This window comes from Perca flavescens, chromosome 21, assembly GCF_004354835.1.
Source record: "Perca flavescens isolate YP-PL-M2 chromosome 21, PFLA_1.0, whole genome shotgun sequence".
Classification (NCBI taxonomy): domain Eukaryota; kingdom Metazoa; phylum Chordata; class Actinopteri; order Perciformes; family Percidae; genus Perca; species Perca flavescens.
The window spans coordinates 27,939,299-27,966,708 of NC_041351.1; the positions used below are offsets into that span (position 1 = coordinate 27,939,299).

General features: G+C 41.2%; 1 protein-coding gene across 1 annotated transcript in view; it reads right to left on the reverse strand.

The window, feature by feature from the left end:
* The window catches only part of myo15b (myosin XVB), a 100,704-nt gene that overhangs the window by 19,569 nt on the left and 53,725 nt on the right, over positions 1-27,410 (reverse strand). The window contains exons 34-51 of the mRNA XM_028567064.1: positions 24,871-24,938; positions 24,420-24,492; positions 22,756-22,788; positions 22,560-22,622; positions 21,672-21,778; positions 19,046-19,351; positions 17,297-17,375; positions 16,110-16,238; positions 15,350-15,518; positions 13,492-13,582; positions 12,684-12,951; positions 11,723-11,835; positions 6,278-6,337; positions 6,048-6,123; positions 4,794-4,912; positions 2,130-2,245; positions 840-981; positions 611-722 (exon numbers count right to left, since the gene is read on the reverse strand). Of these exons, the coding sequence (XP_028422865.1) occupies positions 611-722; positions 840-981; positions 2,130-2,245; positions 4,794-4,912; positions 6,048-6,123; positions 6,278-6,337; positions 11,723-11,835; positions 12,684-12,951; positions 13,492-13,582; positions 15,350-15,518; positions 16,110-16,238; positions 17,297-17,375; positions 19,046-19,351; positions 21,672-21,778; positions 22,560-22,622; positions 22,756-22,788; positions 24,420-24,492; positions 24,871-24,938 (2,124 nt within the window). The remainder of the gene's footprint in view (positions 1-610; positions 723-839; positions 982-2,129; positions 2,246-4,793; positions 4,913-6,047; positions 6,124-6,277; positions 6,338-11,722; positions 11,836-12,683; positions 12,952-13,491; positions 13,583-15,349; positions 15,519-16,109; positions 16,239-17,296; positions 17,376-19,045; positions 19,352-21,671; positions 21,779-22,559; positions 22,623-22,755; positions 22,789-24,419; positions 24,493-24,870; positions 24,939-27,410) is intronic.

Sequence of the window (27,410 nt, forward strand, 5' to 3'; positions counted from 1 at the left end):
GTAAAATGTGCTTGGCTGGAAGAGTAACTGATGCAAGGTACCCTAATGGATCATACAAAGGTGATGTTTTGTTTGTTTAACAGACAAACTAACGGTATGGCTGATGGAAATTTACTGCAGAGCTGAGCGGCCATGAAGGAGATCACATTTCAGTAGCGGTGGGAGAGGCCACGGCACATGTTGTGTTTGTTACTAGAACGTCCATGTGTTTTTGAGGTGATGGGATGATATATGACAGAGTTAGTCTCAAAGAAAACCAAAACTGCGCCGATTTGGAAACATTTTCATCTCTTTCATCAAGCTGACGAAAGAGGTGATTTAACAAATACGCTGCAAAGTGTAAACGCTTAACACTGCAGGTAAAAAGTCATGGCTTGGAGGTGCATTACCGCCACCAAGTGGACTGGAGTCACTACACTCTCATTATGGGCTCTCATCAGTCTCACTTGGTAGCAGCTGAGACAAGTGCGACACCTAGTGGTAAAGTCCAGTATACCGGTCCGGACCAGTGTTTGGCTTGATATTAAACACGTTTGAAAATGTAAACACCAGCCCAAGCCTAGTAAAAAATACCATAAACATATGTCTAGCATCCAAGTAATGACCTCACCTGTCTGAAGTCCTTCCATTGGCTGCAGTTTGATGATGTCACCTTTGCTGAATCTGAGCAGACTTTTGTCATCCGTCATGAAGCTCTTCAGGGCAACCACATAGCCTGAGTCCTAGAAAGCAGGGATGGGGGTGATATGTGGACTAAAATGATGTCACATGGCCAAAATATTCTAGAGAAGCATCAAATAGAAAGATGATGGCATGATGATTTAAGAGCGAAGAATTACCCTGATGAGCTCCTCGAGGAAGATGCGAATCATGGCGGTGATCTGCGGCGCTCTGGATGACTGCAGCACCAACTGTTCACTCTTCAGCTCCAGTTCCACTCTGTCTGCACCCTGCAGGTCAACGGACAGCAACTCTGCAAAACTGCATTCATGCAGACCTGAGTTAACATTCTGTGCAAGAAACATGAGCTGAAAGTGACTACAACTCATAGGCAGTACAAAGTAGAGAATGAGTGAGACAGCAGACAGTGTCCATGACAACTTAATCTAAAATGGTAATAACAGAATGTGTGAACAATGGCCTTCCTGTCTGTATTCATTTTTATTTATTTTTAATTAAGAGAAGGTAATTATAATTGAAGACAGTTTTCTATCTTTGAAACTAGTAAATATATAGATGTGTATCAGTTTTGGGGGTTAAATTATGGAATTAACTTTAATGATGAGTTGAAAAAGTGTACGTCTCTGTTGAGTTTCAAAAAAGCTTTAAAACTCTAAAATAATGGGTTAAAGGGTTATGAAGTAACTTGATTGTAATTGTATATTGTATATCCAATACAATACACGTTTTCTATAGGCTCAGTCTGCAACAATTCCAGTGCTGGTTCCATTATATCAGAATTTTGGATAGTCATCATAGAAACCCTAATTGGTCATGTGACAAGGGTTGTAAAGTACTCTAATCCAATGGAAATCACAGTTGTCTGATTGACAGCACTATAGCTCAATGGATGGGGGCGGGGGGGCAATCATAATTCAGGGGGGGGCCGGCGCCACTCCATGCTGCCTTTCTAGCCCTGCCCCTGAAGATGGGCCAAATATTCAGCATGACACAGAAATAAAAACTAACTAACTTCCCGTCTTGGAGATAAGACTTGAACCAGTTTACATGGAACCACGGATGAAACCGAGAAGGGAATAAAGGTACTTTATTTGTCACATACACGTACATGTAGCGAAATTCATTCTCTGCATTTAACCCATCCCTCAAGGGAGCAGTGGGCAGCCAATGAGAGCGCCCGAGGACCAACTCCAGATCTGAGCCAGTGCTTTGATCAAGGGCTCCGCCTGGAGAACCTAGTCCATGTTTTTGATGGTGGGGGAAACCGGAGCACCCGGAGGAAACCCACACAAACATGGGGAGAACATGCAAACTCCACACAGAAAGGCCCCGGAACGACCTGGATTGGAACACAGAACCTTCTTGCTGTGAGGCCACAGTGCTAACCACTGGGCCACCATGCTGGGAATGACGTTCCAGCTGTGTTTGTATGTAGGCTGCATGTTTACCTGTAGCTTCTGAGCAGATGGAGGTGTTTGGGGTTGATGCCTGATGCTCTGGCCATTTTCAGGAGACGAATCCCACGATAAGACACACCCAAAACCTGAGCATCCCCACTGTCCAACTGCAACAGACGTACAGTAGAATTTCCACCATGTTAGCAATTGTGTTCATTATATACACATAATGGCCCTCATTTATCAAAAGTGCGTACACCAAATTTCCAGCGTACACCTGGCGTACACCCAAAACCACGGTGACTTTGAGATTTATCAATATGGACGTTGGCGTACGGCACGCTCAAACCCTACGCCAGTTCAGGAGGTGGTGTACATGTACGCACGTTTTGAGTTAGTGCGGAAATGCGCAGAAAAACAATTCCACCACAAAACGCACTGACAAACTAAAAGAAGACCTCTATGCGCCGGTATGCAACATTGTTTTAGCCTGGGGGGGTTCTGTACAACATCTCGCAGGAAAACACGGTTTCATAAATGTAGCGATGGAGCCAGATGACCCGATGCCCGGAGAGCAGTGTCCAGAACAGCCCCAACTGGGGGCTATAAGGAGACAGGATATTATTCCTCGCTTTTAAAAAAGGTATAGCCTATAGTGTTATGTTTGGCAATGATATTCAATACAGGAAACGTGACAATGCACAACATTTTTATTTATTATTCAGGTTTTCATTTCTATGTCGTGAACGATTTCTTTCTGCCATTGACCGAGTTATTTCGGCTTGTTTTTCCAGCCCCTCTGCTGTCAGGAGACAGGGTCCAGCACGGGGGGGCGGAGGACACGCACTCTCCCTCAGCTGTTGCCTCGTTCCGACTCATGAAAAAAAAACATGAGTAAAATAAAAGACACTGCATAAACTCCGCTACCGTGTGTTTATTTAAATATAAGTACACCTACATATGTAGGCCTAAGAGATTGCAATAGAAGCCTGTATATTACTATTAGGACTATAGAAAAATGTGTCGATGTATAAATTAAATAGGCTAAACTTCAGCTGGAGTCCAATTTACCACGGCAACACTGTTGACCGCATCAGTGATCTCCTTCCATTCCGCATTCTTTCTACAGCCTTTAATAACAGTTTTCAGGCTGCCAAATAGTACACACTTTAATGCAAATGAACCGGAGATATCAGGGTTTCAATCTCCCCCTCTGAAAAGTGCCGCTTCTCAGCCGGATTACGTCTCGCCATCTCGTGAATTGTAGGGGCGAGGCCTCAAAACCCAGAATATATTGGGGCGTGTTATTCTAATGACGATCGTTTTCAGCCGCGGCATTTATTAAGGGCAGGTATTGCTTACACCTGGATTTCAAAGGTACGCACAGCTTCATAAATCAGGCGGTGAGAGGAGTGTAAGCATAATCTTACGCCAACATATACGCCCGTTTCTACGCAAGAATGATAAATGAGGGCCATTGTGAGGTTTGTTGTTAAGATAAATCAGATGAAAAGATAAGTCTTCTGTTTTAGAAATTACACACTTAGGAACTCTACTCACAAACATTTGTAGGTGCCCACGAAACAAATATATAACAAACATATGATTTCATTTAGTTTTTCCCCCCTTCTGCATAAAAGTGTAGTTTGTAGTTGTAGTGTAGTTTTTTTTGTGTGATTAACATTTATTTTTATTTTTTATTTCTTAACAAAATACAGATCAAACAACTTGCAAAATGAACAAATCCTTCTTAGTCCTACCAGACTCTCGTACATTTATTTTGTACAGAGAGTCTGGTCACTCTCCATTGACAAGTGTTAACTTCCTTGAAGGCGGGTACTATTGGATCTGCCATAACCAATCGCTAACATTTGGTCGTGACGTTGGCTTAGCATCGCTAGCGTTAGCCTTAGCCAACTCATTCACCACTAACAGAGCAAGCTGGAAAATCAAACTGTTCCTGAACCCCCGTTGGGAGGAGGGCCACAACATCATGGCCACCAACACAACTCAGCAAAGATTGTTCTTACTCGGGCTTTAACTTCTGGATAGTTATCCTGTGCCACTGATTGATTGGTTTCCTTTACTGCACTTTTATATCCTTTATTGCATTTCATACATTCTTCAAATCACATTTATTTTAATTGATTTAATTCAGTTTTTCACTGTTTATTGCTTTTGACTGTTCTAATGCTTTTATTTTCCTTTGTAAATCACTTTGAATTGCTTCTGTGTTTAAAATATGCTAAACAAATAAGGCTGCAATGCCATAAAATTATTATATATTATAATTATATATAAATAATTATCGCATTGCCAGACCTTCCTCCACAGCGCTGTGGAGGAGGGTCTGGCTAGTCCACACAGCATTCCTGGATGGAAGAAAAATGTGCTCTGGTTTATTGGCATTTCTTTAAACCAATCACAATCGTCATGGGCGGTGCTAAGCCCCGGACAGAGCAACGGTGTCTCTGCAAAATAGCCTCGGGAAGGAACTTGTTTTGGTGGAACGTGTACGTTTAAAAGAAAGAAAGTGGACATCCGGTGGAAAATGAGGGACATCCGGCAGAATGCCAGCGGCACCAGAACAATTCCCTAAATGAAACGTCGTCAATATATGAATTTAGATATATATCATCATATATAATATGAAATTAGATGCTTTACACTCCTCATTATCTCCAACTTTGCTATATCTCTTTTTTTCATGCTCACCTTCACAGGGAACAGGCGGGTGAAGTAGTTCTCCCAGTTGTCTCGTGCCGCAATGACAATCCTCTTCTTCATGATGTCGTTCTGGATGGTGCTTATAGTCATTCCCACATTGAAATTTGCTAGAGTACAAATGGGAAAATGGGATAATGTTCAGAAAACTAATGCAGAAAGTAGGGCTGGGAATAATAACTGATTCTCCAATTAAATTGACCTTTGTTTGAACGATTTAATATCGATTAATAAAATCCCAATCTTTTAAAATATGCCTTTTTACCTTGGATGTGGTGAATGGACCCCCTTTTTGGGAGTCAGTTCTTAATGTAAATAGTAATTAATATATAAGAAATATTTGAGGGTTGCTTCTTGCTTGTATAATCTACAGCACAGGTTTTCTGAGAATCTCTTTTATATCCAAGCAAAAATGGTATTGTAACTGAAATTCCCCTAACCTAATGGATATCGAATCAATTTGAAAATGTAATTGAATCAAGAAATAATTAGGATACAGTGTACATTCAGTGATTAAAGGTGCTGTAGGTAGGATTGTGAAGATCCAGGACTTAGCCAGAAAAATTTGAACATCGACAACTTCTCAGTCCCTCCCCCCTTTCCGCAAAAGCCCAAAACAGTCTCCTAAGTCCCTCCCCCCACAAGGGAGAATTAGACACCCCCTCTGGCCCTGATTGGTGCATCTGAACAGGGAGCGGTCGATTTTTGCAAATCGCACTACAGGCTGTAGGTGGTGCCAGAGGAGCCAGATTTTTCTTTTAAATGACCTGCTTCATGTAGTTCTACTGGAACATAGGGTCAGTTTCAGCTAATATGACAGACAGTTAGTTTTATAAGGCTTACCTACTGCACCTTTAAAGGCCCTGAACACCCACACAGGTGTTTATAGTTAATGTGGCTGATTGGACCTTTTCCAGGACTGTGTGGGTGGGGTTGGACTGAGTGATTTACATCTTCCTGAGTCCACTGTTAGTGTTGTTGCACGTGTTAGGGCGGGACAAATGACACCTTCATCATCCTTAGTGGTAGAAATTTGTGACCTAATAAGTTCCCATCAAAGCTCCGGCCCACCTTCAACCTGAACAGAGTCTAATCAGCCAGAATAACTGGAAACTCCTGTGTGTCTGTTCGGAGGCTTTAAGTATTTATACCAACCGCTTGTGAATGACTTTAGTCTGAAACATTTTAATCAACATTGCAACAACTGAAGCACCCAGCATTATGATGATGGATCAAAACTCTCACCCAGCAGATCCTTCATCTTCCTCCTCTCCTCTCTGCTGATCCTCACACAGCTGTCAGAGTAGGTGTCCCTCATAATCTAAAACACACATCACACACTGACAATGTCAAGAGTTTGTTGTCTACTGCCTATGATGTACAAGGCAGATACTGAGCAATACTCAGAAGGTACTGTAGATAAATAAACTCAAGAACATCAAGTTACACATGATGACACCTGTAAACCCACTAACCTGTTCACATAACAGATTGAGAAGGTAGGGCCGGTTGAACATCTCTCGGGGGTAAAACACCTGCACACAAACACATGATACTTGAGGGTAGTGACGGGGGCATTTAACCAGAAGATTTCCAGTTCAAATCCCCTGTGTAGTGAAAGATGCTGTGTAAATCTTAAAGGTGCTCTAAGCGATGTTGGGTGACGGCGCTTCTTGTTGACGTTCGAAGTATTTTCAAACAAAACGAGGCTATCTCCCCCCTCCCTCCTCCTCATCCCGTCCCCTCCCCCTACCTTCCTTGCTTCCGCGCACCCCCAAATCCTTTTTAGTCGGTTATTGGCTAGAACACTGGAAGACTGTTATGTTTGGTGGTGCAGGTTGACACAGGTTGTTCTTGTTGCCGTTCGTGGAGCCTGGGCTGCCTACAGAGACCGCGTTTTTTACAGTGTGTTCAGGAGACAGGCAGCTAGCAGATAGTGAAGAGATGTTTTTTTTACAGTGTGTTCAGGGGACAGGCAGCTTGCGGATAGTGAAGAGATGTTTTTTTTACAGTGTGTTCAGGGGACAGGCAGCTAGCAGATAGTGAAGAGATGTTTTTTTTTACAGTGTGTTCAGGGCAAAGTCAGCAAGCGGATAGTGAGGAGATGTTTTTTTACAGTGTGTTCAGGGGACAGGCAGCTAGTGGATAGTGAGGAGATGTTTTTTTACAGTGTGTTCAGGGGACAGGCAGCTTGCGGATAGTGAAGAGATGTTTTTTTACAGTGTGTTCAGGGGACAGGCAGCTAGTAGATAGTGAGGAGATGTTTTTTACAGTGTGTTCAGGGGACAGGCAGCTCGCGGATAGTGAGGAGATGTTTTTTTACAGTGTGTTCAGGGGATAGGCAGCTAGCAGATAGTGAAGAGATGTTTTTTTACAGTGTGTTCAGGGGACAGGCAGCTAGCAGATAGTGAGGAGATGTTTGCTGTATGTGACAAAAAATGTTGTAGCCTAAAAAACGCGTCACATCACTTAGAGCACCTTTAAGCACACGTGTAAATCTTAAGCACATATGTGCAGTGTTGTAATGTAACGTACAAAAAGTACAAATATTTTGTTACTGTACTTTATATTTCTGGAAACTTTTACTTTTACTCCACTACATTTCCCTTAAGTATCTTAGTTACTTGTTACTACAAAATGAAATCAGAAGAAATTTGTTACACAAGTTACTCCACACGCTCCATTCCAGTTAGAAAAAAAAACATAGGCCAAAACTAAGGCCTCCTGCACACAGGCTGCGTGGCGTGAGCGTGTCAGCTGCGTGGCGTGTCCGTTTTTATTTCAGCTCCCATGTTAACAGGTTACAGCTTTCACACTGCCTGCGTGACATGAAAAAGCGTGCATGCTAGAAATAGGACTAACGCCCATTTTTCACGCAACATTCAAACGCGTTGGAAGCGTTTCCAGGCAAATAGAATACGAAAAGATATTTATATGTAATTTTGGCATGAATACATTTAATAAATGACATTTTGATGTTTGAAAGTCTCTAGGTTTTGACATAAATGCAGATATATAAATGTAATTTAAAGAAATAATAATAAATAATTATCGATTTTCAAATGTTGCACCTGTCAATACAGAACAAAATATTCTGGAGCCTACTTTGCTGTCAATACTGCCGACGTTGTCTTTGCTTTAATCAAATCAGTATATATTTATGGTTAATGTGAAGTATACTACTGCTTGAGTGCCAATAAATCAATGGGAAACATCCATGTGTACAGATAACACCTTTGGCAATAATCAAAAGATTTTTTTTACTTTTACCTCTAATACTAAATACATTTAACATCAGAAAATAATTTTTTATACTTAAGTACATACTTAAAGGTGGATAAAGTTAATTATTCATTCATTTTTGTTTCTTTCCAATCACTTCAGTGTATACAACATTTTAGCTACAATATGTAACAACATAATACACATTGCATGATCAAAAAGGAGAAGGGAGAAGAAAGAATATAATAAATATATATATATATATATATATATATATATATATATATATATATATATATATATATATATAATATATATCAATATTTAATACTTACTTATATAATTGGGAAAAGTGATATAAAAGCTCAAGAAAGTAGCTAAAATCCTTTCTCAGTAGCTACCATCAAGGTGCCATTTAGCCAAGCGCTAAAACTTTTGCACTGGGCAGCTCCTAAAGCTGGAATTATGTTTTCTGTACATATACGTCTCTGTAAACCTAAACAGAGAGGGGTGTTATGGGTAAAATGTAGGTCGCAGAGGAGCCTTCTCCCAAATCGGCAAACCTCCTAAATCTCTTCTGTGTGTTGTGGATGGATGTGTGTGCGTCATGCAAGTTGATTGGTTGATTCAACTCCTGTCTGGAGGCGAGTTTTGGAACGGAGACAAAAACAATTGTAAACATACTTCTTACAAGTAGAAACAGCCACGCGCCCGCTTGAAGCTCAAGGAAGCATTGTTCCAGCTTAAGTTGTAAATGTCACTGGCCTGCTTCAAAGCTTCATTCATACCGTTGGCATTCAGATTCTAAATCAACATTCGAAGGCTGAGCTTGGGTTGGGTCACAGCACAAATATATCTGCGAATCGATGAGTTAACAAGGCAATCAAGAAAAATGTGAATTCAGAGGGTGTACTCCAGGGGGGTCAAACTCATTTACACTAAGGACTGGAAAAGAGAATCACATCAAGGGCAAGACATGTACAGTTTATTGACATGCTTTTAAATACATACCGTATAGTCAAATATCTTTAAAGGTGCACTATGAGTTCCTGCAAGATTTAAGCGCAATTTCATTTTTGTCTCAAATCGTAGGCATCTCTCCTTGATCCGCTAGCTGCCTGTGAAAAAGCCCGGTCTTTTCGTGTGTGCTCTACCAGGTGAGCTACCCAGGCGCCCGCAATGATCATTTTTGCATCATTATTCTCATTTCCATTGAAATATGTTAGACTTGCAAGAGGAAGATCCTGCACTCTGCTCTGGCTCCTGCATCACCATTTATTGAAGAAACTAACGTTTCGGTCTCTCTGGAGCTTCGTCAAAAGTATTTTTTCGAAAAAAAGTGATTACAACAACAATGCTCTTAAATACTTTATGCTCCACCCATTCTGTGTCCCATGGCATGAAAATGTCACTTTATGAGGTTTTTTAATATTAATATGAGTTCCCCCAGCCTGCCTATGGTCCCCCAGTGGCTAGAAATGGTGATAGGTGTAAACCGAGCCCTGGGTATCCTGCTCTGCCTTTGAGAAAATGAAAGCTCAGATGAGCCAATCAGGAATCTTCTCCTTATGAGGTCATAAAGAGCAAGGTTACCTCCCCTTTCTCTGCTTTGCCCACCCAGAGAATTTGGTCCACCCATGAGAGAGAGGCATCATGGCTTTCAAACGAGTGAAGCATGGCAGTTGGTCAAGGCCACAACCCCACCCTCCACCTTGCCCCCCCCCCACCTCTGCTCCTCAATATCTACAGACACAGAAATGGCACATCCTAAGGAAAGCTCATTGTGGGACTGGCTCTAGTGGCTGTATTTCTGCACCATGGCTGAATTTTGGGAAATAGACTTCAGATACAGTATTAGGGGACCACTAAGGTCTATATAAAAGAGACTTCAGATACAGTATTAGGGGACCACTAAGGTCTATATAAAAGAGACTTCAGATACAGTATTAGGGGACCACTAAGGTCTATATAAAAGAGACTTCAGATACAGTATTAGGGGACCACTAAGGTCTATATAAAAGAGACTTCAGATACAGTATTAGGGGACCACTAAGGTCTATATAAAAGAGACTTCAGATACAGTATTAGGGGACCACTAAGGCCTATATAAAAGAGACTTCAGATACAGTATTAGGGAACCACTAAGGTCTATATAAAAGAGACTTCCGATACAGTATTAGGGGACCACTAAGGTCTATATAAAAGAGACTTCAGATACAGTATTAGGGGACCACTAAGGTCTATATAAAAGAGACTTCAGATACAGTATTAGGGGACCACTAAGGTCTATATAAAAGAGGCTTCAGATACAGTATTAGGGGACCACTAAGGTCTATATAAAAGAGACTTCAGATACAGTATTAGGGGACCACTAAGGTCTATATAAAAGAGACTTCAGATACAGTATTAGGGGACCACTAAGGTCTATATAAAAGAGACTTCAGATACAGTATTAGGGGACCACTAAGGTCTATATAAAAGAGACTTCAGATACAGTATTAGGGGACCACTAAGGTCTATATAAAAGAGACTTCAGATACAGTATTAGGGGACCACTAAGGCCTATATAAAAGAGACTTCAGATACAGTATTAGGGAACCACTAAGGTCTATATAAAAGAGACTTCCGATACAGTATTAGGGGACCACTAAGGTCTATATAAAAGAGACTTCAGATACAGTATTAGGGGACCACTAAGGTCTATATAAAAGAGACTTCAGATACAGTATTAGGGGACCACTAAGGTCTATATAAAAGAGGCTTCAGATACAGTATTAGGGGACCACTAAGGTCTATATAAAAGAGACTTCAGATACAGTATTAGGGGACCACTAAGGTCTATATAAAAGAGACTTCAGATACAGTATTAGGGGACCACTAAGGCCTATATAAAAGAGACTTCAGATACAGTATTAGGGGACCACTAAGGCCTATATAAAAGAGACTTCAGATACAGTATTAGGGGACCACTAAGGTCTATATAAAAGAGACTTCAGATACAGTATTAGGGGACCACTAAGGTCTATATAAAAGAGACTTCAGATACAGTATTAGGGGACCACTAAGGTCTATATAAAAGAGACTTCAGATACAGTATTAGGGGACCACTAAGGCCTATATAAAAGAGACTTCAGATACAGTATTAGGGGACCACTAAGGTCTATATAAAAGAGACTTCAGATACAGTATTAGGGGACCACTAAGGTCTATATAAAAGCATCCAAAAAGCAGCATGTCATAGGACCTTTAAGGGTGGGACCTTATAATGTATTAGAATGATCACGGTATGATTTTGTGTGATGATCTGTACCAAATATGTGTTTTTTGTTGAATTCGATTTGTAGGCCGGGACATCTTTCCACCACAACAATACTTAATTCAGAATGCTAATTCAACACATATTTTGCATAAATTGCACTAGTCCATTTGTGATTTCAATAAATTCTGATTAACAGTTCAGCCCTACCTATCAGGTGTAGATATTGTCCTCCAGGTTGTGAACATCAACTGTAGCCTGATTTTGTGTAAATCCTGTATAAGCTACAGCTGGACATTTTGTGCCCAGGGGTCTCTGCATCTGCATCCATGCCGTGTGTGTGGTGTGTGTGTGTGTGTGTGTGTGTGTGTGTGTGTGTGTGTGTGTGTGTGTGTGTGTGTGTGCGTGTGTGCGTGTGTGTGCGTGTGTGCGTGTGTCTTACTTCTTTTCGTAGGTACAGTTTTCCCGGCATCTTGGAGTAAGAGAAGTAAACTCCAGCAGAGAAGCGGTGGAGCTGGGAGCGAATGCCCTCCGCATCTTCATCTTGCATCATATCTACAGTTAATAAACAGCCGATGAAGTTCACTGACCGACATGAAGCTCCTCACATTAGATAACATTGGTTTGAATGCTAGTTAGCAGCAATTGTCAGCTAAAATACATTACATAAGAGGCCTTTTAGTCATATACATATACAGGGTGCAATTTCTGGTGTACATATCCCTGTCTCTGAATTATTTTTATCCCCGGTGGAGACAAAATGTATCCCCCCCTCAAAATCATCAATGCTACTTCATCAATAGACCATAAATTATATACCTAAAATAGAAGTAATTTAAATAAAAGTAAAGTGCTGTAACATCAACAGTCTATAGTGCCATAGAATCATAAAATCTGAGCAGCAGTTGCTGGTTGTATTTAGCCGCTACAGAGCTCCAGGACTCCGCTACCAGCAGCAGTTGTTTAGCCGCCAATAGGTGAGTGTGAGCCGGCTACAGGCACCGCCAGATGACGCTCCTTTCAGGGGCCGTGCTAGTGGAGTTCAGCCAGAAAAAGTGGGCGTCATGCAGCGATGACAGCTATGTTTAGGCACCAAAACGTTTGTAAAGTTTAGGAAAAAGATCATGGTTTGAATTAAAACACTCGCGAGGAACAAACAAGCGTTTCCTGGGTGAAAGTGTTTTGTTGTTTTTTTAGATTATTTTCCATGGAATACTGAAGTGCATATTTAAGTGTTTTGGCATGGCTGGCCGAGTGGCTCTAGATCCATGGTGGTATCGGAAGGGGGATTTGTTTTGTTGTGCATGATTAAAAAACATCCCCCCTCTCTGCATTTTTTCACAAATCGCACACTGCACATAAACATACAGGTCTAAAGAGAACATAATGAGAGCAACACCCACTGAGAGACGGGGCGGCCGTGGGAGGCGGGTCGGGGATGTCCTGAAGGATGGGTGCTGGGTGTGGAGGAGGCGGCGGCGACTCGGGAGGAGCAGGCGGAGGGTGCTGGGAGCGCTGCGAGCCGAACAGGTCCTCCAGGGAGCGCTGTTTCTGCTTCATGTTGCTGGAGATGACGCGGGGCCCCCGGGTGGAGGGAGGAGAGGGCCGTGGGGAGGGGGTCCTGGAAGGGGGTGGGGCCCTATTAGGTGGGACTGGCGGCGGCACCCACTCCTTTGCAAGCAGTAAGAAGTGGAAGATGTGGCACACGGCATATTCCAGACAGAGATACTCAATATGAGACAGAATAATAAACCTAACTAAAAAAAATACCTTTACATTTCTCTAGAACCCCGGCATACGACCCCCCCTCCACTCTGTCCCTTCCTCCCCCTGTTCTGCACTTTAAGGATTCTCTGCCATGTTTGCAATGTCATTGGCACATGTTTATACTTCCATTTACTATCCCATTTGCAAAAGTACATTTACAATTATATTATAATTTAATGACATTGTTCATGTTTTTGGTCTCATCTGCTGTCCTGTATCCTGAGTCTGTAGATAATGTTGATAATGTTAATACTATTTTATATCTACTGTGTATGTGCCCACCGCCCCCTGTTTGTTGGAAGCCACGATCTACGTTTCGTTGCACATGTGCCTGTACATTGTGTCAATGATAATACCATTCAGTTGAATTTTATTGAATTGAATAGAAATGTAAAGGTATTTCTTATTTGTTATTGCAGTTAGTCTTTTCTGGACCACCCTGACCTTTTGTTGTGTCACTGGGGCCATGTTTTTGAGTTTGGCCAGAGCTTCCTCTTTGGGGTCATTCTTCTTTTTGAAATGCCGTGCCGGAGGTCTGTGAAGAGGATGAAAACAGTAAATCACAAACACATTGTAGAAGTTATTATTTCTAGTGACTGAGGCCATTGTTGGATCCTGGTAGTCTGTGGCGCCATAGTATGAGGGGAAAATACATTTATTTCATGTACAACCCTAGACATCCATGGAAAGGAAAAGCCTAGGGCAGAGATCTTCAACAGGGGGTCCTCAGAGTTACTACAGGGGGCACCAAATTATTGTTAATTTTTGAAATTTAAAAACAAAACATAAACAAATTGTCTCAAGATGATGGGCTTCCTGGCCTATAGGTAGTTACTAAGGTAGCCATCCACAGTAGACCGGGTAAACCCAGCCCGATCTGCCGGTGATTTGATTTCTCCCTGTAGCTCAGGCTGGAAATTTGTATGTTTATCTGTCCTGCTTCTGTTACAAATCTGCGGGGACCAATCACAAACTGGCTTATCCACCTGGCGCGCTATTGGCGGGTTTAACACGATGACGATAGAGAAGCGACCAAGCAGCTTCTTGTTTACATTTAACATGGCGGGCACCGAAGCGCAGCAGCCCGTCGATGCCGCTGTCACTGCTGTTTTAGAAGATTTCAAAGGTGACGTCACCCGGATTGTTGGTCTGATTGGTTGAAGGACTATCCAATTGCGTACAGAGTCATTTGAATATGCCCGTTGATCACGCCTCTTGTGCAGTAGAAAATACAGAGCACACTCCCTAGACTAATGTTCAATCTTAAAAGATTGAGCTTGGTCTGGTGATAGCCAGACTAATCCACAGATACAGTTAAGCTTAAATGTATGGTTGTGCGGAGGATCCACGCAGAGCTTTCGCCGTAGCCTTCATAAGCGGCCTGAAGTTTATACTTGTGCGTTGGTGTGTGTCGAGCCGGCATGTGTGTGTGTGTGTGTGGGGAGTGGGTGATAAAGCGAAGGAGAAAGTGAGAGAGTGAAGGTGACTATCTTCAGAGTGAGTACCGACTCTAGAGGCAGTTCTTTCTGACCACGGTGGGAAATCTGTAGCAAGAAAAGTTAACCCTCTCCTTGATCCCATGTTCTTTATGGAGGAGAACCAGGAAATTAGTCGGGGGGAAATGCAACGCTACCAAGCCACGGCCAAGTGACGTGCGTCACCGTGACGTGTAGTTACATTTCTGGAGAGGTGACGTCAGGCTACGGCGTAGAGTCTGGTGTAGGTTTGTGTCTCCACGTACCTACGTACCTAGCAATGGCGTAGATTTTACGTAGTAAATTTAAATCAAGCTTTAATCCTATAGGGATTCCCTGTGCCACATTGTTTAACATTAAAACATGATTTATACAATCATGCCAACAATTATTATTTTAATAAAAAGGTATGTATAAAGGCTTTAGGCCCCCCACACTTTATTGCAGGCCCAGTTTTATATGCAACTAAATTGTATACAACATATAGTAGGGGTTCCCCGAGTCTTCTCTCTCAGTTAAGGGGTCCAAAAAAACTTTGAGGCTCAAAACATGTACGGAAAACAAGAACTGTGTCTACTTGTGCTACATCGGGGGGGGTTAAAGAACACAATAAAGATGTGATTTCTTGTGATTTCATGTCTTTTATGTAGATTTTATGTAGAAACTTTGGAGCTTCTGGCTTTAACACTGTCTCATTCTCTAACAGATTTGTTGCTGAGATGTACATAGATTCCTAAAAAAAACGGAAATCCGTGTGATGTTTTGAATATGCAGAAAGTTTTGGGGAAGTGTGTAGAGACCTTGTAGGGAGCAGCGCTGAAACTGACCTGACAGGCTCAAAGGGTTTGGGTTCTGGTGGGGGCCGGCTGTTATACATTTTGATGATTTCCCGGATGTTGGAGGTGGGTTGGGGCTGAGGCTTGGCGAGAGGAGCCGGGGCAGGTGTTGCTTTTGGGGGGTCCACCTGTTTGGCTGGAGGGGTGTGGAGACGCTTCACTGTGGGAGATAAGACAGAAACTATAGCTTTAGCTCTTCATTCAATTCATTTTCTGCATATTCAGTTTGTCTTCTCACACAAAATAGAAATGTCAGCTGTGTGCTCATTTTCCTTTTGTGATCTACAGTACATACTTTATGACCAGCTCAACGCATTCTCCCGAACTGGTCTGGGTTACATAACTGTGATATATATAACTGAAAGATGTATCCTGGGATTCATTCAAAACTTTGTTTGAAACAGTAATAACTCTAGTAATACATCTTTTGAAGTTTGACTGAAAGAGACAATTATATTGTCTCAAACTATTTCTAAGACAATTATATTGTACAGTAAAAATTGAAATTGTTACAGCTCTACATGACATCATTATTTTTTGTTTTATAATTATTGGCAAATTCATTGGCAGTATTGTCAGATGCATTTAAATGTTTTTGGATTCATCTGAAATATTTTTAACAAAAAAAAAAATAAAAAATCAACCGATAACACTGCCCCCAGCTACACAGTAAGTGCCTCTCAGGAGCAGGCAAAGAGCCTCAGGTTGGCCACCCTGATCTAGTCCATTGAACCATTGCTCATCATTTTACCCTCAGGCTTCGGTGCTGTAGGCGGGGGTGATGGAGCTGGTAATGGCGGGGAGCGTTGCTGCTGTCTGGGCGGGCTGGAGGGGGCTGGCCGAGGCTTTGAGGTTTTGGATTCACCATGGGGCTGAAAGCCTAGAGGACAGTAGAATAGAGAGATGGTGAGGAATGAGGGAATTGGGAAATTATTAAAACTATAAGCATAGTCTAGCATTGCCAGACCTTCCTCCACAGCGCTGTTGAGGAGGGTCTGGCTAGTCCACACAGCATTCCAGGATGGGAGAAAAAACGTGCTCTCGTTTATTGGCATTTCTTTAAACCAATCACAATCGTCTTGGGTGGGGCTAAGTGCCTGACGGAACCACGGTGTCTCTGCAAAATAGCCTCGGGAAGGAACTTGTTTTGTTGGAACATGTTTACGTTCAAAAGTTGTTTTAGTGGTGCAACAGAAAACTCAGTTAACCATAGTCCTTATAAATCCACCGGAGATTAGAATCCCAACACAAAGAAAGAGGAAGGGGATGGACATCCGGCCGATAAGAAGGACATACTGCGGCACCGAAGCAATCCCAGTGGAACGTCGTGGATACAGACTATTATAAGCATGATGATTTAAAGTGTGGTATGGTTGGGACACGATCCGTGGTCTCTGGGGGACGTGTGACAACAATGGTACGGTTGGGTTTAGGAAAAGAACAATGGGACAATGAAACGCCACACGTGGGCCACGATCCCCAGTCTCCGGGGTGAAAGTCCTGTGTTGTTTGACCCATCAACCACCTCGGCAAACCGGCATTTCATACTACTCGCTACCGTAGTCGTGCTGTGATTACGAAAGATGCTTCCCATTTAAAATACATTAGCTTAAAATACATGCTGACCACCACGAAATAAACGACATTAACGTGTCCGTGTACACAAATCAATTAGATCAAATCGATTAAATAATGTGACCATTTCACGAACTACCGTGAGACTGGATTGCCTTGCTTCCCGATGGCTATTTTGCCGTGGCGCTGGGGCTCCGTCCGGTGACGATTGTGATTGGTGTAAAGAAATGCCAATAAACCAGAGCACGTTTTTCTCCCATCCCAGAATGCTGTGTGGACTATCCACACCCTCCTCTGCAGCGCTGTAGAAGAAGGTCTGGCAATGCGAGACTATTATATTATTAATCGTTTCTTGTCACTCACCAATCTTCTGGAAGTATTCCGTCTTGTCTCTGACAGACTGCAGGTCATCTGGATCTGGTAAGTCCACGTCTCTCTCTGGCTGTAGAAGCAATGGAAATGAGCACACAACACGTCATTACACGAGGAGGAAACAGACCAGTGATATCAATGCTTCACATTTATGGAATGAAAGTATTGGGATTTCTGTATTATCAACAAATCCCATGTGCAGGTCCAAAACAACAATTAATATATTGTTAAAGGACAATTCCAGCGCAAAACGAACCCAGGGGTTATTAACTGATGTGTACCTACTCAGTCGCTCTCTGGGACATGTTTTCATGCTAATCGAATGAGTTTGGAGCTTTGACGAGGCTACCACGGACCGCTGGTTAGCTTACAATGCTAGTATTTGGGACATGGGGACACTCAAATTAAATCGTTATTTAATACCACTAAAAAGGCTCGAAATATCACCACACCATAATGTTAGCATAATGAGGGTCCCTAAATGTGAACCAAAGCATTGACAACATTGTAAGTGTACAGATAGTTTATTAAAAAAAAAATAGATTATAAAGACAGTCGCGTTCATGTTTACTTGTGGGAGCCATCTTGGAAACCAGTCATGACTAGTCGAAAAACGAGCGCCGTGCAAATGAGTCTGAGATTCCCATACTGTCTATGGAGATTCCACGTTCCACGGCGTTCGACTAGTCATGAGCTTTCTCTGATGAAGAAAAAAAAATAAAATGCTCTGGGAATAATTTGGCAGTAAGCTTAAGGATTTTTGTAAAGAAAACATGGAACATCATCAGCGTACAACTTGAGCACACATCCCCATGGCGAAAATGGGCCACTGCAGCAGTATCCGGTAAAACAGTAGAGATGTTAGAAGTTACAACAAGAAGAAAACAATAACCACATGTGAGGGTATACACCTGAACATAAATAAAAGGACAGTTTGTAGAAGAGTGTCATCAGATTCATCTACCAACCAGTATAGAGATGGCTCAGGTTTGCCTTGGACCAGCTCTTAGTTATGCTGTTATAGTTTTAGACTGCCGGGGGACTTTCTTTGACACATTGAGCTCCTCTCTCCTCTCTCTCTCCATCTGTATGCATCCATGTCCCAGAAATGCTTGTCACTAACCTAACTATGGGGAGCTTATTCCCCAGAGTCCTTATGTTTTCCCGCCTCGCAGTTTTCCTTGGATTATGGTGGCACCTAAATCATGGTTGCATCTGCCGGCCTGCCATTCCCTGCTACGCCCTACTACGTCCTGCTACGCCCTACTATGCCCTATTACACCCTGCTACGCCTTGCTACGCCCTGAACTGCTACAACTATTATTTCTAGTCATAGTTCCACTATCTTAATGGTTACTATAATTGCCACACGCCAACTGCTATATTTATTATGAATCACATTTCTCTATATCTGCATATCTGTATAACTGTATCAGTGTCTCTGTGTCCCAACCGGCAGCTGGCCCACTAAGAGTCTGGGTCTGTCCGATGTTCCTCTTTTTTTCTTCACCACTAAATGCTTGCTTGCTTGGGAATTATTGGAATTGTTGGGTCTTTGTAAATTATTGTGGTCTAGACCTACTCTATCTGTAAAGTGTCTTGAGATAACTCTTGTTATGTTTTGATACTATAAATAAAACTGAAAATTGAATTGAATATATAGTGAAAGGAAGAATCAGGCATAGTAGGAAAGTAGAGAAAAATGGAGTACGCTACAAAAAAAACTATATACAGAACTACCTCTGGCTCAGGCTTCCTGTAGCTGGAGGCAGGTTTAGGTACAGGTGCCTTGGGCTTGGCAGGTGGGGGTGACGGAGTTCGACGGGAGGGGGAGGGGGAAGGGGAGGGAGAGGGTGAGCGTGAGCGTTCCCTTGACCGTCGCTCGGACTTTCGTCTCTGCTGCCTCTCCTTCTCCTTCTTTCTCTCCTGTTCCTCCTGCTTTCTTTCCCACTCCTTCTGCTTCTTCTCCTGCTCCTTCTGCTTCCTCTGCTGCTCCTGTGTCTGCTGCTGGGACAGAGTCATCGCCTGCATGGTCATTTGCTGGGCCTGCAGGGGACCAAGAGAGAGGACATGACAGTACACAGCTGGAGGGCAGGTTGGAGAAGGAGCTAGGAAATGAAGATGTGGGTGGAGGGGCAAATAACCAGGGTGCGATTTAAAAAAAAAAAAGCAGGGGGGGGGGATGTTTTTTAATCATGCACAACAAAACAAATCCCCCTTACAACACCATGGATATAGTTCTACTCGGCCAGTCATGCCAAAACACTTATTTATCAATATCCAATGGGAAATAATCTCAGAATAAAATAGCACAACGTGGTGTCAACATAAAACACAGCGCTATCAAGCCAGAGTTCACTTCGAGGAGAAAACAAAATACTTTCACCCAGGATACATGTGTTTGTTCTTTGGGAGGGTTTTAATTTAAACCACAATCTTTTTCCTAAACTTAACTGTCGTCGCCGCATAACGCCCACTTTTTCTGACTAAACTCCACTACCACGGCCCCTGAAAGGAGCGTCATCTGGCGGTGCCAGTAGCCGGCTCTCAGTCAAATATTGTTTAACCGCTGGTAGCCGGCGTCCCGGAAATCTGTAGTGGCTTAATCAACCAGCAACTGTTCACGTTACAGCGCTTTACTTAGTTTGAAATACTTTTATTTTAGGTAGGGATGCACCGAACCCAGAGTTTGGTTCGGAATTCGCCAGAACTTTGGGCTTTTTGACGGAGTTCGGGTACTGCCGAACCGAACGGTACCAAAGAGAAGTAACGAGAGGTGAAACTCGAGAAAAAGAGGCGAACATTGTGTTGAGTTTCTGCTCTTGCCAAAGAGTATAGAAGTAACAAGAGGCGAAACTCAATAGAACGTTCCATTGCAAACAAACGCACCCATGACAGAGCTGCAGCTCCGCCATCTTGGACTGAACTATCTTGTTACTTCACTACTCTTTGTAGAGTTACGTGGTCGACGTAATGACGTAGTTGGAGCTAGACGGAATGCAGTAGCAACCTAGCAACGGCAGTAGGCTAGAACTTGTGAGCAGAAAAAGTGTTGTTTGGCAGTACTTTCAGTCAAAAGAAGGCCATTCAAGTCCAGCTACGTGTTCAATTTGCAATGCCGATTGGTCTCGTGGTGACGAGGACCCTAAACAATACACAACATCGCCGCTGTTAAGACATTTGCGTATGAAACATCTGAAAGAATACGAGTTGTACATGAAGGAATCTCCAGACAGCAGCCAAAATGCAGCAACTTCAGGTACGGCAAAGGAAGGACAGTCACAGCTACAAACTGGTGTTAACCAGACCGAGCCTCTCCCAGGCTGTCAGCTGTTCTCTCTGGAAATGAGTCTTCCTACAGCGGGAGCGGAGCGACCGAACGGCCGGCTGCTGCTCGTTAGCTAACGGTAGCTTTTTAATTTCACCAATGGTAGCTAGCAGCTAAGAGGGTAGGTGAATTTAAACAATGGCTAAGTTGCTAAATGCATCTTGTTGTCATGTAAGGGCCCTGTTCATGATGCACAGACATTTCAATTGCATTTTGGGTCTGTTAAGAGGCACAAAGGCACTCTTTATCTTATGCCCCCCATAACTGCCGTTTTAGCTGAGTGGGAGCTCTCGGCATTAGCTGCAGCAGCTCCGTGTTGCTAGCACCGATTCGGCTTGTTTTTTTTTCTATCGGCAGTACTAATATACATATAGTAATCAAGATTAACGGAAAACTTGCCCGGAGTTCTCCTTTAACATGCCTTCATCATACACTAGTTAGCGAAAGTTTGCAAAACAAAATTGTCACTCTTCTGGCGATAGCAATGTACTTTCCTACGATGTGAATAGAGCGTGGGGGTAGCCTACTTTATGGGATTATAAATCTAAAAGGCTAATATTTTGGATATTGGTTGGATCTTGAGATAGCGTAAACATAGGCCTTGTCAAAAATAGTTTTTCCCACTTGTGTGCCAGGCATAATGTTGCCTATTCTTTTTTATTTTTTACAGTTAAAATACAATGAAAAATGCACTGCTATGGACGATGTTTACTTCATTAATGTGTTTACTGTGTTAAGAATGGGAGTAGGGTTTGGTTCGGTTCGGGGTTTGGCAGAATCTTAACCAGTGGGTTCGGTATTCAGCAGAACCCCAAAAATCTGGGTTCGGTGCATCCCTAGTTTTAGGTATATAATTTATGGTCTATTGGTGAAGTAGCACTGATCACTTTGTTGGGGGGGATACATTTTGTCCCAACCGGGGATAAAAAATAATTTAGCAGAGGCAGGGATATGTAGACCAGAAAGGGGGAAATCCCACGCATCCCCCCCAGAAAAATCACACCCTTCAAATAACAAAAGTATGCTAAGTGTCCTCACCATGAGAAGGGCCTGCTGGTTGATGAGAGCCTGCTGTGATGCTGCCATCTGCATGGGGTCAGCGACAGGCGGGGCAGCCATGGGAGGCATCTGAGGCATCATCATGCCTGTGTAGGGATGAAAACCACAAACTGTTTTCCAGGTAATCAACTACATTGAAATCACTAGCAAAGGAACTAGTAAAACACAAAATTTAAAGAGCTCCTATTATGTTTTTTTGTATTTTTCCCAGCTTTAGCTTAGAGTGTTTTATAGTTTTTGTGTGTGTATGTAATAGATAGATAGGTAGGTCTAGGCTACACTATAATTCACAGAGACAAAGGAAAAAGGAAAAACTTCCTTCTAACAGGCATAAACCTCGGACCGACCTACTGTATATATCCTTCTTCCTATATCAAATCATGTTTCTCCTTTCTCCTCAATTACAATTTATATGCCCATATTTGTGTCCACAAATGAAATTTCCCAGTATGACTTTATTGGGGGGCGTAATAAGCTGCTTCCTCCATTGCTAATAAGTCCTTCTCTTTTTTTTTTTTAAACCAGCACTCCTTTTTTTCTGTATTTTCCAGTTCATTAATATTGTCCATTTTGCTGCCAGAAATGCAGATGTAATGCTGCAGGTCACTGTGTTTGCTTTTGCTTTACATTCTCAATTTGTTTTCCAGGTAAACATATGATTGGACATTAAGAATTTAACAGCGATGACAAGTAATCAATTACATCTGCCTAAAACCGCTTCACATAAAGTCAAAGTTATAATATGAGCGTATGTGTGTTATTAGATTTCTTTTTCTTTCATGTGCATGGTGTTAAATGAGCTTTATGTACCATTTTGAATTGTCTCAGCATTTTCTGAATTAACTGGATCAAAGATTCCCATATTACCTGGCATGGTTGGCATCATGGGAGTTGCACCATAGCTGGGCATTGAAGGGTTAACCGCCATTCCTGAGCAGAGGCAACACAGTAATGTTAAGATTAGAAAACTGTTTTAGCCAATCCATATGAAAAGGATTCATGGCTTGAGGACATTTCTCCAACAGGACACAACATTTGTATTCTTGGTGACCTTCTCACTTACCCATAGGATAGCCTGGCATTGTCATGGGCATTCCTGAAAAACAGAGACTTATCATGTCATTCCAAAATGAGACCGGAAAAGTCCAAACCATCTTACAACAAGTTACGAAAAGTTACTTTGCAATCCTTATTGTTGTTCTGTATTCCTTGTACTTTGTAGCATGGCTAATTTATATTTCTTGATTGTTAACTATATTAATTTACTGTGGTTGTGTTTGCAATTGCATACTAACGTACTGCATACTACATAATACTCAGTAATTTATGTGCTTGGAAAAATAATTTTGTTGTGCTTAAAATTTTCCATCGTATGCTCACAAATGAGACACAAGTAGCCTTTCATAGACTTGACTTACTTAAAATTCTGAGCACTTACTGACAAAACATTTATCTACAGGTCAAACGTTTTTTAAGCCAAGCACCCCTCAGCTGAAAAAGAAACAGAGCAGGGACCCCTTACTACATATATTGTATAAAATTCAGTTGCATATTAAACTGGGCTTACAATTGTCATGGTTGTGGTTTTTCCTATTTTATTTTGTCAATTAATTCCAAATTCAAATGTGTGACTGTCTCCCTGTTACTTGTTTCATGGTTGCGTGTTACCCGTGTTCTTTCTGTGTTCTCTGATTGGTATATTTCCATGCTTGTGTATGTTTTCATGCTTCAGTTTCCTGTTTTACTTGTACTTTATTTCTCCTGTGTCGTTTCTAGTTTTACTTCCTCCCTTGGGTGTTTTCCCTCCTTTGTGATTGGCTGCCCCTTCCTGATGTGTTCCACCTGTTCATCAGCCCCGATGTCACCTGTTCCTAGTTACTACCCTTGTTACCTCGTGTATCCGATCGTTGTCATTACGCATGTCTTTTCCTTTGCCTTTCTGAGTCATTCCCTGCGTCTCTCTCTGTGTAGTTTTGTTCCTAGCGTTTTTTTTTGCCAGTTTTTTACCTGCTTGGAGAAAAAGGAGACTTTTTGTTGTAGCCATTTTAAGTTAATACACCTTCAAAACCTCCTCTTAACGCTGCATTTTTTGGGTCCAAACCTGCACAAATCCTAATAACAATAACGTGTAGGTGGCCTAAAGCCTTTACGCTTACTATACTAAGCTTTTCAAATAAAAATTGTTGGCATATTCATATATTTTTACATCACATTTTAATGTTAAAATGTGGCACAGTAAATCCTTAAGCTTAACTGTATCTTTGGATGGCTACCTTCAGTTACCTTACCTAAATAAATATGTATCTTCACTAATAATATGTTGAATTCATGTTGATGTATATTTTCAGACATTTTTGAATTATGTATATTTTGAGACATTTTTAATTTTTTTAAACCATCAAACAATGGGCCCCCTTAACGCAACTCTGAGGACCCCTAGGAGTTACAGACCCCCTGTTGAAGATCTGTGCTCTAAGTTATAACATGCACCTGCGGCCGAATCTACTATCAGAATAAAGAACAGCCATATCTGCACTTACTGCACTATATCTTCACATATTAAAAAAATGTTTTTGCTGCTATATTAATGTTCTAAACCTCGAGTACAGCCCATTTAAGAATGCTTTATAATGCATCATAGAGTACACTACGGGATCATAATTTTTTTTAATAATTATTTTTAAAATAATAATTTTAAAGATGGAGCAGGAGATCCAGCTTTCCTACCAGATCCATACATGGGTCCAATCCCTCCTCCTCCTCTCATCCTGCGGTTTAGCATGGCTACTCTTTCCATGTCCTGCACACACACACACACAAACACACACACACACACACACACACACACACACACACACACACACACACACACACACACACAAGTTACTAGAAAGACAGGAAAGGACTGCAAGAAACACAACCCGGTGACACACACACACTCAGTAATAAGATACAACCAGAGATACACAATCCACCAGAGACTAATGAGCATGCTCAATACAAACCAATATAAAATATAATATAATATATATAAAAATATGTAATATAATATAAAAATATAAAAGAATAATATAAAAAGCTCAATATAAAACTTTCTCAGGACAGGCAAGTATAGCCTTTACATTAATTACAGTTACAGTTTAATTAAATATCAAAATAATGCGATGACATCACTGACCGGAGGTCCTTGGTCCAGTACAGGGTCAAACAAGTCATCAACGTAGGCATCCATCTGTCTCCCACGGCCTGCAAATAGGTGCAGAAGAGAGATTAAAACAGTTGAACGGATGGACAGGGTCAGAATTACTCATTAGTGGGTCCTGGGACAAAACAAACGCACTGTGGAATCAATACTACCTCTGTGTGTATGTATCCTGTCTCTTTTTATTCAACCCTTGTGTTGTCTTCCCGTCAATCATGCAACTTGTTGTTCTACCAGGTACAAATAACCCTTTTTTTTCAAGGTTTTTGTAGCTTTTTTCTGCGCTTTTTTTCCACTACCACCAGATTCACCACTAACATCAACTTATTACCATTAGTTTTACACTTATTTTTGGAATTCATGATAATAAACCTCATTTATATGAAATTATACCTAATTTTTGAGTTTAAAAAATCGTACATTGTGAATTACTTCGAAGTAGTTACGATTTAGTGGACAATCACAGACTGTCAAAGTTTAGTCAGGATACTGTACAGAAACCATTTCATTCTTTTTTCAAATGCTATAAAAATTTTATAAAATACCCAAAATTCAATGAAAGAAGTAAACTGATCCTAAATTGGATTTGCAAAGAGCGTTGTATGGAACAATCTGTTATTTTTGGGCAATTTGGTTTAAAGAAACCCACATTTCTGATGTAGAAACTGAAAATGGGTCAAATTTGACCTGAGGACAAAAGGGAGGTTTAGAAAATGCAGAGTCTGAGAGAGGGTAATATGCTTCAGTAACTAATGATTAACTGTGCAGTATGTAATGTATTTTGTTTTGTGGACTTGATTTGCAAATAAATTAATAAAACGTCAAAAAAGCACCCTATGAATGTACTATAAAACTACATAGTAAAAAGTATTGAAACTAGTTTTTGATAGCATAATGATTAGTCTGAATTGGTTAATTTTTTTTTATTTAGCATGGCATCTTGTTCTGGCCCTCATCTTTGTATCAGGCAGCGTTTTCAGCAAACAAGCTCAGATAAAATGGCCCACAGACAAAGTTAGCACCTAGCTTGTGCACATAGTGGAGTATTTAGCAAAAAAATAAGTCATTAACGCAGGTTATGCAATTTCTTTCATGACAATCAAAGAATTTTGACCATTTAATAGCTATTTCTGTTAGTCAACCTGAACAGGTGTCAACATCATCTACACTTGTAAGAGGTCTCAAAAACAAGACAATCTTGGAACCCTTCGGCAATTGGTCTGGCAGCAACAGCCAACATATAGGGATTTCCTATGTAGCCAGCGGATATCCGGATAACTGATAACGCATATCCAAACTAAGACTTCCTCTTCCGTGTGCTGGTCATTGTAATTTGTATCAAAAAGTGGGCTGGCCCTCTCTCACCATGTGGAGAGAGCAACATTGTTTACTGTTTATTTACAAGGCTTTATGTGGCAAGATTCCCTCGTATCTGTCTTCACTGCTAAATGTTTCCAACACAACATATCAGACACGCTCAAAGACAAACATTAGACTTATCGCCACCATGAATGGCCATCCCCTGAATAAAATAAAGGTTATAATATAATTGTTTACAGCCCGATTGGCAACTTGAGACACAAGAATGGAGTTGGAGTTGAGAGAAGTCTCTTTAAATAGATATCCAAATAGATATTCAAATCCCAACTAAAACACATCTGTTTAGATTAGCATACCCAACATAACTTGTCCACCATGTCCACTTTGATTTTATTGACTTAAAAGTTTTTAACTTGTCACCTTGATTTTACTATTGATACGATGTGATATGATGATTTGTTGTGCTTTTATTAATGTTTTTATAATTTTTTTGTAAGGTATCCTTGGGTGTCTTGAAAGGTGCCGACAAATAAAATGCATTATTATTATTATTATTATTATTATTATTATTATTATTATTATTATTATTATTATATCTCCTTATGAATGGAGATTTTCTTTTTCAAGCTATAAAAAAACTAAATTGTTACATATGTTCTGAGATTGGATTCCACCTCTTTTGTTCTCCACACAGAATGTTTCCCTGCATGCAACCAAAGCCCGCTCAAACGTGATTGGTCAACACTACTCGGACTACAAACAGAAAACCAAAACGCTTCTGATTCCAAAACGCATTCATATGCAGAATCTGTTCATAGAGATTAGGAACTACTGTAGGTTACTTCTACATAGGGTTTCTGCAGGTTTCACCAAGTCAAATTTAAGACTTTTTAAGGGTTAAAAAATAAAATCTGTTCCGAAAGAGCCTTGCACTCGGCTGCTATATAAGTTGCATGTTGGTCTCATTTGTAGTCGTAGTACAGCAAATTATATTTAGAGTAGCGAAAGAAAGAACAACACCACGGAATGAAATACAAACACTGTAAAACTAAACATTTGTAGACCTGTTTAAAATTATTTAAGACATAGAACATAATACTTGTGAATTGAAGACTTTTTAAGACCTAAAATTTTGATTTCTTTTAATTTTAGACTTGTTAAGACCCCACAGAAACCCTGTCTACAAGACTGGGCTG